Source organism: Cucurbita maxima, unplaced genomic scaffold (genome assembly GCF_002738345.1).
Source record: "Cucurbita maxima cultivar Rimu unplaced genomic scaffold, Cmax_1.0 Cma_Scf00009, whole genome shotgun sequence".
Classification (NCBI taxonomy): Eukaryota; Viridiplantae; Streptophyta; class Magnoliopsida; order Cucurbitales; family Cucurbitaceae; genus Cucurbita; species Cucurbita maxima.
Window position 1 is genome coordinate 2,877,349 of NW_019272025.1, and position 16,718 is coordinate 2,894,066.

At 36.9% G+C, this 16,718-nt stretch overlaps 2 protein-coding genes across 3 annotated transcripts in view; both read left to right on the plus strand.

Moving 5' to 3' along the window:
• Positions 1-1,052: 1,052 nt before the first annotated feature.
• On the plus strand, positions 1,053-9,032 carry LOC111484591. 2 transcript variants are annotated; one of them, XR_002718536.1, is made up of 14 exons: positions 1,053-1,504; positions 1,675-1,741; positions 2,425-2,531; positions 2,718-2,786; positions 2,876-2,930; positions 4,118-4,165; positions 4,252-4,409; positions 4,504-4,742; positions 4,848-4,938; positions 5,057-5,185; positions 5,261-5,414; positions 5,509-5,603; positions 8,467-8,583; positions 8,706-9,032. XR_002718536.1 is itself a non-coding variant. In XM_023131251.1 (13 exons), the coding sequence occupies exons 1-13, from the start codon at positions 1,298-1,300 to the stop codon at positions 6,458-6,460; spliced, it is 1,602 nt and encodes a 533-aa protein (XP_022987019.1). In that variant the 5' UTR covers positions 1,054-1,297; the 3' UTR covers positions 6,461-6,468. The 2 variants fall into 2 exon arrangements, 1 of the variants encoding a protein (XP_022987019.1); XM_023131251.1 differs by lacking the exons at positions 8,467-8,583; positions 8,706-9,032 and adding an exon at positions 6,278-6,468 and having other exon boundaries at positions 1,054-1,504.
• A 2,489-nt stretch (positions 9,033-11,521) lies between these two features.
• The window catches only part of LOC111483737 (transportin-1-like), an 11,141-nt gene continuing 5,944 nt past the window's right edge, over positions 11,522-16,718 (plus strand). The window contains exons 1-13 of the mRNA XM_023130026.1: positions 11,522-11,934; positions 12,372-12,659; positions 13,049-13,138; positions 13,317-13,394; positions 13,495-13,575; positions 14,279-14,329; positions 14,533-14,618; positions 15,052-15,118; positions 15,215-15,271; positions 15,354-15,383; positions 15,530-15,589; positions 15,701-15,814; positions 16,357-16,470. Of these exons, the coding sequence (XP_022985794.1) occupies positions 11,752-11,934; positions 12,372-12,659; positions 13,049-13,138; positions 13,317-13,394; positions 13,495-13,575; positions 14,279-14,329; positions 14,533-14,618; positions 15,052-15,118; positions 15,215-15,271; positions 15,354-15,383; positions 15,530-15,589; positions 15,701-15,814; positions 16,357-16,470 (1,299 nt within the window). The 5' untranslated portion in view covers positions 11,522-11,751. The remainder of the gene's footprint in view (positions 11,935-12,371; positions 12,660-13,048; positions 13,139-13,316; positions 13,395-13,494; positions 13,576-14,278; positions 14,330-14,532; positions 14,619-15,051; positions 15,119-15,214; positions 15,272-15,353; positions 15,384-15,529; positions 15,590-15,700; positions 15,815-16,356; positions 16,471-16,718) is intronic.

The following is a 16,718-nucleotide window of genomic DNA, read 5'->3' on the forward strand; positions in this document are numbered from 1 at the left end:
AGCTCATTTTATTGTTTCATCTCGGACATTGATCTTTCAAGATCCTCGGCCTGCGCGATGTACGGTCTGGATCCGCTAAACCAATTCAAGCCTAAGCTATCCTGAATAGACATATTACCCACTAAATTAATTTGTAATTAACTTATAATTTATTTTTTAAATATATATATATATATATATATATATATATTCAATGGTACTAGGGCAACCAACTCTCTTCCCTTAGCCCTCTCACTCCCGGGCGAACCATGCGAGCAGGTTAGATGCATGGGACAAAGAGCTCGTATTGCTTTGCTCCTTCCCCTCGTGAACTCAAACTGCCAGTACGCTCTTTTGGCTTGAAACAACCGACTCAAACGGGCAAGGACTCTCCATTTTTTTATGACTCGAAACTTTCTTCCCGACAGTGGTTTTGAAGAATGAGCCGATGACACATAGGCATTGACTTTTTTTTTTATAACCGTTAAGATTTTATAACCCTCAAATCTTCCCGTCAAATAAATTATTCACCATTTCACAGAGTATTCTATTAAGATATACTTAATAGGGTTTCTGACGAACGCGTATATTTGGATTACAACGAGAGTAGGATTTCTGACAATGAAGGTAGTGATCTCCAAGGTTTAGTATCTCTGTCGAGGCCAAACGCCAACAAACGTTTAGTTCGACAATTCTTCTTTCAAACAAAGGCAAGGAGTGGTGAGCTATAAATGTCCACAAGGCAAGGACGGGTCTTTATCCCTACCTCTTATTTCAATCATCATTCTACGAAAATCCTCTATTTATGCAAGTATCGAGACGAGTATTCCCTTGGGAATTTGCACGGATTAGATTTCTCGAACATATTTTTCCTCAATTCCTTTCTATATATTTTTGTAAAATATTAATTTCAATTTTTTTAATAGATAGTTATAAATTTTAATATAATTTCAATATCTACTTTACGATTAAAAAATATTTATTTGGTAATTGATAAATAGGTAAAAAAAATAATAATAAAAAAATGATATATAAGGCTTAATTTTGATATATACATCGGAAAATTGTAATTATTCATTGAGATAATTGAGAAATTAATCGATAAATCGACAGCATTTCATCTCTTCCACTCGATTACTAGGTCTGTTTTACAAGCGACAATCAGAGCTATGTGTCGAGCTGGTAGCCATAGCCAATCGCAAGATTTTTTTCTCTCCCGCGGAAGAAGAAGTAGGCAGCGTTCAAGTCCGATAAATCTGGGGATAAGAACACTGGAATTTACAGCACCAGCCGGAAGTACGAACTCGATCGCACAAAGATGATCCTGATTGGGTCTCCGTTGGGAATGGGAACCATCTCCTGCAAACCCTTCTTCTCGGACAGATTGCGAAGTGGATTTTACAGCAGAGCTCGTTCTAGGCACCGTCTCTGTGTTAATGGAGGAGAAAATCGAAAAAAGAAAAAGGTCGTCGTCGTCGGCTCCGGCTGGGCTGGCCTTGCCGCTGCTAATCACCTCTGCAATCAGGTTCTATTTGTTATATTACCTATATGATTTGAAGGAAAGGGAGAAGAAGAATCTTAAATTAGTTTATCAATCCATACTAGCTACTGTTTTGATGCTATTTATGTGTTCAATTGAATGGTGAATTGATGATTTGGTTAAAGTTTATGTGTTCAATTGAATTTCCATTTCAGGGATTTGATATCACTGTTCTTGAACCCGGCAATGATTATGGTGGTGCCGATAATCATGGGATTCGTGGTAAATTACCAAATGTGTTTGTTTAGGATCGCTTTAGTAACGTTCTCGACTCTGGTTTGTTTTTCACAAGAAATGAGAATGTTAAAGTTACCACAGAAGCACTGAATTTGTTGCTCTTATAGATATATATGCTTCTTTGACTTATGTTGTAAGAGCCCAAGCCAACCGCTACTAGATATCGTCCTCTTTGAGCGTTTCATTTCGGGCTTCCTGTCAAGGTTTTTGAAACGCATCTTCTAGGGAGAGCTTTTCACACCCTTATAAAGAATGTTTCGTTCCCCTCTCCAATCGAGATGGGATCTCACAATCCAACCCCCTTCGGTGTCTAATACCATTTGTAAGAGCTCAAGCCAACCACTAACAAATATTGTCCTCGCTGGCATATACCGCTCGGTGTCTGGCTTTGATACCATTTGTAACAACTCAAGTCCACTGCAAGTAGATATTGTCCTCTTTGGTCTTTCCCTTTCGGGCTTCCCCTCAAGGTTTTTAAAACGCTAGGGAGAGATTTCCACACGCTTATAAATAATGTTTCATTCCCCTTTACAACTAATGTGGGATCTCACAGTCCATCCCCTTCGAGGCCCAGCATCCTCGCTGGCATTCATTCTTTTCTCCAATCAATGTGGGATCTCACACATATTTAGCTCTGGTGGTCATGGTCATGTTTCTTCTTGTTGTAGGTTACTGGCGTCCCTACAAGAATATATTTGGTCTCGTTGATGAGCTTGGTATCACTCCTTTCACAAACTGGACAGCACCTGTTCATTATTCAGCTGATGGATTGGAGGTAGATAATAGCTTTTTTAATCATTAATAAAATACTAAGATTCTCTGATTAATAAGATTAATTTCCAATAGTCCCAAGTTTCTTCTCAGTCCATGCACATCTATGTGTTAGTCGATCCGATAATTAATTAGTTTCGAGTTTTGCTACTTTGAATTGTGTCGGGACGGTGATGCAGTTCTTGTGTAGGTAAAATTTCCAATATTCCAAGATCTGCCTCAACTGCCAACTCCTCTCGGAACCTTATATTATACAGAAGTATGGATGGCTTCAATTTTTCATGTCTTCAAACTGTTGTATAGTTTAAATGGCCTGATGGAAATCTCTTTCGGTCGTTTTGGACACAGTTTCTCCAACTCCCGTTGTTGGATCGCTTATCGTCACTTCCTTTGATGGCTGCAGGTACATTTCTCTCACAGGTCATTCGATATGGATATCTATATGTCACATTGTAACGAAAAATCTAACATTGAAGATGAAATTTCCAAATGGAGCATAGTTCAATTGGTGAGGTATATTGTTTTGACGAAAGGGTTTGATTTCCCACTTTTCGTGTTGTTAAACCCAAAAAAGACATATAGAAATGGAATTAGAACGCCGAAGTCCACCGCTAGTAGATTTTGTCCCTTATGGCTCGTTATGTAACACCATCAGTCTGGTTTTAAAACGCATCTGCTAGGGAGAAGTTTCCACACCCTTATAAGGAATGCTTCGTTCCCCTCTCCAACCAATGTGAGATCTAACAATCCACCTCTCTTGGGGGCCCATTATTCTCGCGGGCACACCGCCTAGTGTCTGACTCTGATAATATTTGTAATAGTTCAAGCCTACCACTAGCACATATTGTTTGCTTTGGATCGTTACAAATCGTCGTTAGCCTTACGGTTTTAAAACGCGTCTACTAGGGCGAGATTTATACACCTTTATAAGGAATGCTTCCTCTCTCCAACCGATGTGGGATCTCACAATCTTTTGTAACAGTTGAAGCCCATATGTAGCAGATATTGTTCACTTTGGCTTGTTACATATCGTCGTCAGCCTCACTGTTTTAAATGCATCTACTAGGGATAGGTTTCCACACCCTTATAAGGAATACTTCCCCTCTCCAACCGATGTGGGATCTCACAATCCACTCTCTTGGGGGCCCAGCATCCTCGCTGGCACACCGCCCGGTGTTTGGCTTTGATACCATTTGTAACAGCCCAAGCCCACTGCTAGCAGATATTGTCGTTTTTGGTCCAATATGTATCGCTGTCAACCTCACAGTTTTGAAACGCGTCTACTAGGGACAGGTTTCCACACCCTTATAAGGAGTGCTTCGTTTCGCTCTCCAACTGGGATCTCACAACTCTTTCCATCCGCTAGTTTCTAGTATGCTCTCTGGTGTAAAAATGAACATATAATGTTGGATTTTTTTCTAATTTAATAAGTTCAGCATGGATCTTGTTCATGGTGATTACAATCCTTTTAATGTCCAAATGCGTACCAAGTACAGCACACTAACTTCTAATGCATTCTATGTTCCTATCATTGGAGGTCAAAGCAAAAAACATGTATCTTATAGCGGGTTTTGCTGTGTTTTGTTTCAGTGGTTGACTTTGACAACACGGATACAGTGTGGAGAAAATACGACTCAAGTAATATCTTTGTCACCTGTGTAGACTCTTGATATTGAACTAACATGAATTGAAGCGTCTGATCAATTGCTGTTTCTCACGGATAGTTACCGCCCGGGAGCTATTCAAGCAGTTCGGCTGTTCAGGAAGGCTCTATAGTAGCATACTCAATCCATTGCTTCAAGTAGGACTATTTGCTCCAGCCGAGCAATGCAGTGCTGCAGCAACCTTGGGAAACTTATACTATACTATCCTTGCTCACCAGGTTTGGAGAATCAAATTCCTATTACCAACACGCCTACTTCTTCTGTTGCTAATTATGTCGATCGTTTGTACTCTAAACTCGTGAATACACGCAGAAAGATTTTAATCTAGTCTGGTGTCGAGGAACGGTTAAAGAGAGAATTTTCCAGCCATGGATTGACTTGCTGGAGAGCAAGGGATGTAAATTTGTTAGGAGGAGCAAAATCACAGATGTAATTGTAGATGATGATACAAATCGTCTCTCGGACGTTTTTTGTGGCGGAAAAAGATACGAGGCCGATGCAGTTGTTTTCGCTGTCGGAATTTCTATACTTCAAGAACTCGTTCGTAATTCGTATGGTCTTGTCTCCTTTTAAGCTGCTGCGTATTCATCATTGTTACCAGCTTTTGGTATGTGTTTATAACTAGTTTGGTTTTCCTTGTTCTTTGTTCTGTTTAGGGCAGCATTACAAACAAAAGAGGAGTTCCTCAAGGTTTTGAACTTAAGAACAGTTGATATGCTGACTGTTAAGCTTTGGTTTGACAGAAAAGTAAGTAAAATGATATGAAACCAATTTCGTCGATCAAATGACGAAAGTATAAGAACGTATCTTTACACTCTTACTGTTGGAGTCGACGTGATGGACCTCTTACTACAATGTTAAACAGGTTAATATTCCAAATTCGAGTAATTCTTGCTCGGCGTTGGATAATTCATTTGGGTGGAGTTTCTTCAACTTAAATGCCATTCAAGACGAACACAAAGATGAATCAGTTACAGTCTTGCAAGCTGACTTTGTGAGTATAAGAACATCCTCTCCTTCCACTGGTTTATAAGATTTCCTTTTTAATTGTCATTTTTTTCATGAGCAGTATCATGCCAACGAGCTGATGCTGCTGAACGAAGAAGTTATAGTCGAAAAGGTGAAATCTTACCTCTCAACGTGCGTTAAGGATTTCGAGAATGCCATCGTAGTGAAGAAGGAAATCGGAAAGTTTCCAGCAACATTGACTCACTTCTTTCCTGGTATGTAAGATTAGAACTTACATTTGGTTCAAATTCTTCTGCCCCTCTGTTTGCAGTTTTTTGTTTCATTTGTGGCTGTCTGATTCTCGAAAAGGTTCATACAAGTACCGGATGTACGGGTTCACATCGTTCACAAATGTATTCATGGCTGGAGACTGGATTGTAAACCGTCACGGTTCGTGGTCACAGGTCGGATATCTACAAGCCTTTCATTTGCTGATATATGATATGATTATTTTGTTGTGAGATCCCACGTCGGTGGGAATGAAGCATTCTTGATAGGGGTGTGGAAACTTCTCCCTAGCAGGCATGTTTTAAAACTATCAGGCTGGCGATGATATGTAATGAGCCAAAGCGAACAATATCAGTTAGCGGTTGGCTTGGACTGTTACAAATCGTATCAGAGCGAGGCACCTAACGGTGTGCCAGTGAGGACATTAGGCCCTCAAGGGGAGGTTGATTGTAAGATCTCACATCAGTTGGAGAGGGAAACAAAACATTTCTTATAAGGGGGTGTGGAAACCTCTCTCCAGCAGACGTGTTTTAAAACTAAGAGGCTAATGGCGATACGTAACGGGCCAAAGTGGTTAATATTTGTTAGCGGTGGGCTTGAGCTATTACAAATAGTATCATAGCCAGACACCGGGCGGTGTGCCAGCAAGGACGTTGGACCCTCAAGGGAGGCGGATTGTGAGATCCCGCATCGGTTGGAGAGGGGAACAAAACATTTCTTATAAGGGTGTGGAAACCTGCAAAACTTACGACGATACGTAACAGGTCAAAACGAATAATATTTGTTAGCGGCGGACTTAGACTTAAGTGGTTGCATTTGTTGAGGACTTGAATGACTTCTTGTTGGACAGGAGAAAGCATATGTGACTGGTCTTGAGGCTGCAAATAGAGTAGTGGATTTTGTTGAAGAAGGAAGCTTTGCGAAAATTGCACCAGTAGAGGAGGATGAGCCTCACGTGGAGGCTCTTCGTGGTCTCAACAGAAGGATTGGTGAGATTAGATCCCAACTCCCATTGGACAGTTTCTTCCTCTAATGATCCAATAGAGAAACAATAAAATTTAACCTTAATAATTCTTATAGTTTGGAGAATAAGTGCACAAAATGAAACGTCGGAGGATGTAATAGCATGTGGAGTTTGACATATGTATAGACTAGTTATAATAATTTAAAATGGCGGGTATCATAGAACATTTCAAAACTTTAAAAACGTTAATGTCGTGAGATCTCATATCGATTGGAGAAAGTAACGAAACATTCCTTATAAGGGTGTACAGTGAGGATATTGGGCTCCAAGGGTGGTGGATTTTGAGATTCCACATCAGTTGGAGAGGGGAATCTCAAGGATGGTGGATTGTGAGATTACACGCCAGTTAGCTCATGAGATTTCACATCAGTTGGAGAAGGAACGAAATCCCTAGCAAATATATTTTAAAACTGTAAGGCTAATGTTGATATATAAATAATTGTGAAAAATCTCACATAGATTGGAGAATGAAAAAAAACATTTTTTATAATGGTGTGAAAATTTCTTCCTAACAAACATGTCGTTGGCAATACGTAATGGGCCAAAACGAAGAGACTTAAATGAAATTGACACGTAGAAGATTAAGAAGATAATTTACTTTAATTCAATTCACAGCTTGAAACTAAAACTTGCCAATTGTTTTTTTCTGAATAATAAATATTTTCGAAACACTTCCGATTTGCGACGTTGGATTATCTACCGGGCCCGCTGGTGGCGACCGGCGGTTGTTGTTGCAAGTGCGATGTAATAGTATTCCTTCCGGCAATAGTTACCCTCTGTTCGATGCTACCGCCGCGGGAGTCGCCTAGCTGTATGCTCGTTGGTGCCGACATGCCGATCTCCTGAGACTCTGGTTTGCATCTTCTAGGGCTTTCTTTATGTTTAGCGTATTGGATAACTAGTGATCGCTTCACTTCTTTGATTACTTCTATCTATATGGCCGATATGCCATGAAAATTCGCTTTTAGATCGGCATTATTGAATTTCATTCAAGACGCGGCCATAGCAACTACTAATATCAGTTCTAATTTACCTCACGGAAGCTAATTTGCTGCTAGAATAGGATATAGATGTAGCGTAGGTTCTTATAGATCTCAATCATTTTGAGTTCGAGGAAGGAGAGTAGGCCTCGAACTTCAATCGCATGTGTATTGGAAGTCCGTAGAGAGCGAGATTCTCAGAGTTCGGACAGGATGAATTGTAAGTGGTCCATTGATGGGCCGGAAAACTCAAAGTAGAGATTTGACGATGCTCACGAACTGAGAAAAAATTTAGTTCACTTTCGAAATCTTGAAGTTCATGGGAAACTGTGATTCTTCTGTATGTACTTGTCTATAATTTCTGGAAGCATTCTTACGGACCTCCATTGCCATATGTACGTGTGTCATCGAGCACTATGTTTGTTTTCTTTCAGTACTGGGATCATATTTGGAACCCCTCACCATTACAAAACGCAATCAAGTTCTGTTTTGTTGCTTTGGTTGCAGCTAAAAACTTCTGGATTTTGTGCTCTGAGTTCACTGATAAGGCAAACAGGCTGTGAAGAACCCAAAAAACTGAGTTATTCTCATTAATCAACCTCAGATATAGCAAGATTGACATGATTAAAGTACTCCTCTGGGTCTGAGAAAGTCGTTCTGCCTAAGATTTTGGTGCTTATGAGATTTTTAAGCTGACTAGCATGATTTGTGCTAAAACACCCTTCCCTTGTGGACCTAATTGCTTTTTTCATCATTATCATCTGCTTAAGTTTTATGTACTTTGATTGATTGTGATAGTTCATTCACAGCTCTGAGTACTCTACTGGCTCCCTTTAAAATTGATACATACCAATATTCATATCGTTTTGATTCTCATTTTCTCTGGTATCTTGTTTTGATCTGCAAACTTGTACAAAATTTTGTTGGTTTCTTTTGTAGCTTTTTAAAGAAAAGTGTTTGAAAGTATACCAATTGAACAAGAAAGATCACATCATAACATCACTTATTACAATTCAATAAAGTGATTGTCTACAGGGAAAAAGGCAAGAGAGAGGATAGAAAATCTGCAGGAAATTACACTTGGATGTTCAGAGCTATGAAAGCTTAGCTCTCCTTCCTCACAGACAATAAAAGAAAAAAGGGGAAAAAAAGGTACAGATTTACAGTCTCCTATTCCTACTTACATCACATCAAATGTATTACTGCCATCACTGCCTTGTGCTTCCCCTCTCTTCCTTATCCTTCTCTCTCTCTCCTTTGATTTTCCCTTACAGGTATGATAAATGAAGCCTTTTCAAGCTGCAGGTCACTCCCAACCCAACTAACAGTCATCATGCAACTCCCAAACCATCTACAGCTTTAATGGCAGGCTTGTGTAAGAGAAAAAGTTAAGGCTCTGTTTGGCAGTCCCACTTATTTTGTCTAAAACGAGTTGTGCCACTGCCACCCTCTATGGATGCTTGGTTGTTACTCACTAATCCACCGAAAGAAGGGTGAATCAATGTTGTAAGGACGGCGGCAGTCCAGAGGTTAGTATCCAAACAAAGTCTCCCATTTCTTTTTTCTTACTTAGATGGGGAGGAGAACTAAACATCTCACTAACATATCCATTTTAAAATCTTGAAGGAAAGTCGGAAAGAAAAACTCAATAAATAAAATATCTGTTAGTAGTGGGCTTCGGCTGTCACAAATAGTATAGAGTAAGACATCGGACAATGTGCCAGCAAAGAGACTGAACTTTGAAGGGGGTGGACACGGGCCCACGTTAGTTGGAAAGGGAAACAAAACATTTTTATAAGTGTGTGGAAACTTCTCCCTATCAAATGCATTTTAAAACCTTGAGTGAAAACTCGAAAGGGAAAATCCAAAGAGGATAATATTTGTTAACTAACGATAGACTTAGGTTGTTACACTTTCCTCAACTGCTTACACACCGAACCCATTTTTAGAGCAGCTCTGCGTAGGGCGTGGTGGAACTTGTTTCTTAAAGCCTCTTTTGCTTTCTACTTTTGCCATGCTTAGAGATTTTTAATTCAAGTTTAGTTCATAATCTCGAAATTTAAACCTATCATTGGATGTTAATTTAGATTTGTAAAACCCAATTTTGTGCCTCAAATTTGTCTGAAAATTTTATCTCTAGTCATGACACACCTACTTCCTTTCTTTCGAAAATAATTCTATGTTGTATCATGTTATTAAACTGATGTTTTGTATGAGGGACTTTGTACATATGCATGATCTCTAATAATCGTGAAATAATGAAACAAATTTTCTTATTAATATATGTCTTAGATTTGATAATGAATGACTTAGTTCTTGTATTTACAACGTTCTAATAATTAAATCTTATTTGAAAATTTTTTCGAGTTTAAAAAAAGAAAAATTATTTTTCAAAATCTAAAAGTCATTTAATTTTTTTAAATACGGCAGGAGATAATAAAACATATAATATAAATTATAAGCTTAATTTTTAAAAAATTAAAAATTAAAAATCAAACAATTAATAAGCAGATTAATCTCGGGAGTTTAATGTATATGCCACTTTAAGATTAAATTGTAACAATTAAATTTTAAGATCATAACAATTTAATCACTTGGATAAAAAGAAATCTCATCAAAATGAATGTTCATTATAATTTGAATAAATTATTGTGAGTTTAAAAATAAATTTTAATGATTAAATTGTTAGTTTAATAAAATTAAGGACAGATTATTTTAAAACCAAATATTAATATAAATATATATATATATATATATATATTAAAATAAAACAATAAAATTGTAATTTTATTGTATAATATTTTACGAAAATCAAAAGATAATGCTCGAGTGAAGAAAATCCCATAATTAGCTATCTATAATGATCATCACACGGACATTAAAGAATTGACTTTTAATGCAAATGATTATGGGAAAAAATTATATAATTTATACAATTTTATTTTTATTTTATTTTATTTTGATAAAATATACAAAATGAAAAGAAAATTAATATATATTATTTTCTCGGGAGGATATAGGAGAGGTTTAGGGTTTGTTTTTTTTTATAATAAAAAGTTATTAACTTAAAAAACTATATTTTCTTTTTTGCAAAAGAAATTACATATTTTTAAATATATAAAACTTCCAATTATTATTTTTATATATAATTTTTTTTAAAAAAATTAAAACATGTAAAAATCTTATTAGACTTAGAAAGTTTTTTAATATAAAATTAAAAATTCAAATTACAATAAGTTTTTTAATATAAAATTAAAAGTTTAATAATTTATTATAATTAAAAAAAAAAGTTAATCATATTCATTATTGTATTGTTTATAAACGGTAATTATTTTGGGTAAAAACGACCGTCAAAAGTTATACATTTCACAACTAGTTGAGTAATCATCGGTGTAACTTATATTTATGAATTATAACATCTAGTTTTAATATATTTGTCACGAGTCAATCAACGCTCAAGAAGATCCAATAAAAGAAGGTGACTTGGGTGGGCTTGCGACTACCACGATAACTTGGTACAATCACAATATAGTTAATATATATCAAACTAAAAAAAAAAAGCTATGAAATCCCACATTGATTAGAGATGAGAACGAACATTCCTTATAAGTGCATGAAAACCTCTTCCTAACATCCACGTTTTAAAAGCATAAGGTTGACGACAATACGTAATGAGTTAAGCGAACAATATCAGCTACTAGTGGGATGGGGTATTACAAATGGTATTAGAGTTGGGGGCAGTGTATCAGCAAGAACGTTGGGCCGTCAAGAGGTCGATTAGGATAAGAGTATGAAAATCTCTCCCTAACACATACATTCTAAAACCCACACAAGCTATCCGACTATCCAAGCTCATCGAACCATTTGTGAGGTCTAGTAACTCACAAGAATAACACTAGAGTAAATTTAAGATTAGACACCGAAAAAAAATCGAAACTTTTTTAAAATCACGAGAAAAACATTACTAGAACAATACAAAGTGATGTTCATGTTCTTCAATTTGCCAAAGAAAATGTTGAAAAGCTCCATTGTGCTAAAGTTAAAAAGACAGCGGAATTGTCGAATTTTCGTCGGCTCCAATCATTTTGACGATACTGTCGCTCACGCCTGATATCTTAACCCGACCCACATATATAAGTCCATCTCTTTCTTCCATCACCGGCCGCTTCCAAAAATTCTTTTATCCTTGTTCTTAATTTTTCTATTCAACCAAATTTCGGCTACGTCCCTTAGAACCCTTTACTTTACTGTCTACACTTTTCATTTGATTTCCAGTTTTGCTTATTTATTGGGTTTCTTATTTGGTTCCAATCGGTTGATATGGCGGCGAGTGCATCTTGGCATCCCCAGGAGAATGGGTTCAACGAGATCTGCGGCTTACTCGAGCAGCAGATTTCTCCTTCCTCAAATTCTGATAAGTCCCAGATTTGGCAGCAGCTTCAGCAATACTCCCAGTTCCCTGACTTCAATAACTACCTCGCTTTTATTCTTGCGCGCGCTGAGGTTCTTCCACTTCTCTTTTTGCGCGTTTGTTTAAATGTTCTTGCAATTCGCTTATTGGGTATTCATGGGATTGGTTGGATTGGACCGTGTGCTTCTCGAGACTTCTGGGTTTGACTGAGATTGTAGAGTTGGGATTAATTTGTGGGTTCTTGGTGGATTATTAATCTAATTTGTTGCAACCAATCGGCTAAGCTTTGCTCTTGACTTCAGTTAATGGCGAGTAGCATTTTTAATTAGTTTGGTATCTGTGCTCTGTTACACACGGACACACCCACACACTAAAACTGAAAAAGTGGAAGCTAAGTGGTGGGTTCAATCAATGTTTGATCACAGGCTTTTCTGAATCATGGTTGTATTAAGATTTAGCCTGTCATGTATTTGCAATATTCTAGCTTTGGAATTAAGAAATTGAGTTGATATATTGGAACTTTCTGCAGGGTAAATCAGTTGAGGTTCGACAAGCTGCTGGCTTGTATCTGAAAAACAACCTTAGAACTGCATACAAGTCGATGACTCCTGCGTTTCAGCAATATATTAAAGCTGAACTGTTGCCATGTATGGGAGCTGCGGACAGACATATCAGGTCTACGGTTGGGACGATCATCAGTGTCGTTGTTCAACTAGGCGGAATATTGGGGTGGCCTGAGTTGTTGGAAGCACTTGTAAGATGCTTAGACAGTAAAGACCAGAATCACATGGAAGGTGCCATGGATGCTTTGTCCAAGGTCTTACTTTCTATCCTACAATCTTACCTTGTATGTTTTTAAGAGGTTTAAATGCAAGGACTAAAATTCTGGTCATATAATTGTTCATTCTATATCTATACAAGTTTGGTGAAGTTCAATGCTCAGATTAGACTGCCCCTTGAGGGAGGGTTGTTTTGTTTGTTAATTGAATAATTTGGTTCTGGAAAACTTAAAATTTTGATATTTTGGTTCATACTAGAATCAGGTATGCTAGGCCTTCAATTTTTAAGTTTCTTATGCAACCTCTCTTAATGAAGATCTGCAATATAGCTGTATATTGAATTTATTTTGTAGCGTTTTGAAACGTAGGTGTGTGTTAACAAGCTTTGACATTTCTATGTATATGTTCTTTACAATTTTTGGCTTAGATTTGTGAAGATATACCTCAAGTGCTTGATTCAGATGTACCCGGATTGTCTGAACGCCCAATCAACATATTTCTTCCTAGATTATTTCAGGTATGGTTAGCTTGTATCGTCTTGTTTCGTATCTATTTTTCTACTTATAGTTACCACTACTCGATCGGCATTGTAGCATTATCTACCTAGAGCCATCAAGTTCTTTCGGTTCATTTTTTCATTTTTACCTGTTAAAACTCTGTTTCCCGACTCTTGTGGTTGGGTTTTCTTTGAGCAGTTTTTTCAGTCGCCACATGCTACATTGAGAAAACTTTCGTTGAGTTCTGTGAATCAATACATTATGCTGATGCCCACGGTAAGTATCGAGTGTGTGATAAACTCTCTCATTTTGCTTATTTGGAATCTTGTTCTGGTCTTTATGTTGATAGTTGTTGTTACAATATATATGATTGCAGGCGCTATATATATCCATGGACCAATATCTTCAAGGTTTATTTGTTCTTGCTAATGACCCTACCTCGGAAGTGCGAAAGCTGGTTAGTGTTTTATTCTAAGTGCGTGTAGACTATGTATTATTATGCCTTTTCCTCGAGAGAAATTTGATACAAGGAGATTGATACATTCTCCTCAATGTGATCTTTAATGCAAAATATATCTCTTGTAAATTTAAAAAATACAGCTTTAACTCTCTTATCCAATTGGAGAAGTTTTCTGTTGTCTATTTGGATCGGTTTTCTTTTTTGCATAACTTTATTTTTTTAGATTGTTAGGTTGACATTGTTGGTTCTTAAGCTCCCGAAAAAATTCGGTGTTACTTTTGTGTTTTTGATGTCTCTTTAGGTTTATAATTGGAATTTACTCGTCTAATGTCCATCTAGTGGGCTTTGTTTATAATTGGAAAAAGGTAATGGTGGGCTCCGAGTATTAATTTAAAGTATTGATACAATTGAATTTACGGTAATAATGAACTTAAGCTTTTGGGTTGATTGACGGTTGAACATGGTGTTAGAGCAGATGATCATGTGTTCTTCTAACCCTGTTAGTGTCGTTTCGAACCCAATAAATATTGTTCTTCATGTGTTGGGTTTTGTACAATTTTTTCTAGTCCACAAGCAAGGGAAAGTGTCAAAGTATTGATATAATTAAATTGACTGAACACTTCAGCTTAAGGTTCTGGGTTGATTCGTGATTTGGCGAGTAATTTTCATTCTCCCTTTTCTTTGCATCTATGTCATGCAGGTTTGTCAAGCATTTGTACAGCTAATTGAAGTACGCCCAACTTTCTTGGAGGTTGGTTTCATATTTGCTCCTTGTTTGGATTACGTACCAAATTTTAATCATTTCCTGCCTTTTGTGCCTCGGACGCTAAAAATGAGTCGGCTTCTGTGTAGTTTCTTCTTTTTCCAGACATCTAATTTTGTCGTTCTTTAAACTACATTAATATCTTTTTTGCTGCATTTCTTGAAAAAACTGTTTATCATGTGATTTTGCAGCCACACCTGCGGAATGTGATCGAATACATGTTGCAAGTCAATAAGGATGCTGACGAGGAAGTTTCACTTGAAGCCTGTGAATTTTGGTAATCGCATCTTGTAAACTATACACCTCTGTGTCTGTCTTACTATACAGCCCAAGTCTACCTTAGCAGATATTGGCTTTGATACCAATCTGTCACGACCCGACTTTCGAGGCTTCGAAACTCTGACCTGGACCAAAAAGACAAAAGTGAAAACAAACAAAAATAAAAGACCTGACTTGCAAGGAGAAATCTCTTATGTGAAATGAGGGTAGATAAGATGTAATTACGAAATGGAAAATGGAGAAGATAATTTATCCCAAAATAAAGCTTCTTCTGCTTATTATCATTGTAAATCATGACCCTTATTGTCCTTGGTCTTTGAGACCGCTAATGGATGACAACTCTTTTTTAAAATCCCCCCCGTGACCTAATGAATACTTGTGTTGGTTATTTTCCTTGTTAAATCTGCTTCATTTTAAGTTATGCTTGGCAGGTCTGCATATTGTGATGCTCAATTACCTCCAGAGAACTTAAGGGAGTTCTTGCCACGTTTAATTCCAGTACGGCACATGCTCAGACAAATATTTTCTTTCTTTTGATACCTTGTTGTTGAGACATTTGTAATGCTTTTTATGTGCACATTTCAACTTCTGTAGGCATTATTGTCAAATATGGTGTATGCTGATGACGATGAAGCGCTTCTTGAGGCCGAGGTGAACTGTCATACTTAAATTTTTTGTATGATCGCCAATTAGTATGGTTCATGATGTGTCTTCCTTGTACTCGTTTTTACAGGAAGATGGATCTCTTCCAGACCGAGAGCAGGTATGATCTTTTTTCTTCATTGTTGATTTTGGAGAGCATAAGTGGGAATAACAGTGTTTCACCACCTTGATGTCCTTGATGAATTACGTGCTATTTACTTACCGGCGTCATCTTTATTATTATTTTGCTGGTTTTTTTCACTGCAGGATCTAAAACCCCGTTTCCATTCGTCAAGATTACATGGATCAGACAATGGAGAAGATGATGTACGTTGTGTTAATATTTTTCTTATTGTTGGCTTATTGGTTTCGATCAACAGATAAAGTCTTCTGGTATGTTTTATTTTCCTGTAATATAAACATCTTTGCATAATTCAGGACGATGACATCGTAAATATATGGAACTTGCGCAAATGCAGTGCTGCAGCTCTTGATATTCTCTCAAATGTGTTTGGGGATGAAATTCTTCCTATATTGATGCCTATTGTTCAGGTAGGCAAATAATCGAGCCAAAGAAGCCGAACCTCTGTTGTGGAATATTTCCTTTCATCTTCTTTCCTTCGCTTACCTTTCACTGTTTTCGTTTCTATTTTCTTTTGTTTCATCAGTCAGTCAGGACATCCACTGTGAACTTTATCTTGTATTATCCGTTCTTCCAGTTATGTGCCGTTTTATTTATTTTCTTCCCCACTACTGTTATCATAGGTATTGTTGCTTTTATGATGTGCTTGTCCAAAGCTGCTTTTACCTAGCAGTTTAATCCCTTGAATGAGTTTTTTTAGATTTCTGTTTATTTACCGAAGCAATGGCATGATTTGTATATTCATTAAATGACGTTCTTCATTAAGATCGGCCTTGTTCTTGCTTAAATGCATCAGAAAAAAAAGAAAAAAAAAACCTGGTCTAAGGGAATTGTAAGTTCTATAGACTTATTTCAGTTTGATATATTGCGCCCAAGAATTCCTCCTAGTTTTAATTTCTTCCTTGTTAGATGTTTTATTCTGATATATGAACCTTTCCGAGACGCGTATTAGGCCCATTTGTCAACAAATAGTGATGAAGCCTGGAAAGAAAGGGAAGCTGCTGTATTGGCTCTTGGTGCCATAGCTGAAGGTTGCATTAGTGGACTTTATCCTCATCTGCCTGAGGTAATATATTATATGTCTTTAATCAGCCATTGTTCATGTTGATATGATTTCTCGTATCTCAATGATGTTTCTTAAACAAATCCTGCTCATTGTTTTTAATAGGTCCATTTCCTATAATTCGCATATTGCATTATCTTATAGCTTCATGTTGCTCATATTGCTTGCTTTCTGACCTTTGAAGTCAAAATATTCTATAATTCGTGTTTTTTTTTTTTTTTTTTTTTTTTTTTTTTTTTTTTTTTTTTTTT

What these genes read in the sequence shown, in the direction of transcription:
- LOC111484591 (XM_023131251.1), top strand. Translation starts at nt 1,298, where the DNA reads ATGATCCTGATTGGGTCTCCGTTGGGAATGGGAACCATCTCCTGCAAA. An exon ending in CGATAATCATGGGATTCGTG is followed by an intron (nt 1,742 to 2,424) that starts GTAAATTACCAA and finishes TTCTTGTTGTAG; the next exon opens with GTTACTGGCGTCCCTACAAG. An exon ending in AGCTTTGGTTTGACAGAAAA is followed by an intron (nt 4,939 to 5,056) that starts GTAAGTAAAATG and finishes AATGTTAAACAG; the next exon opens with GTTAATATTCCAAATTCGAG.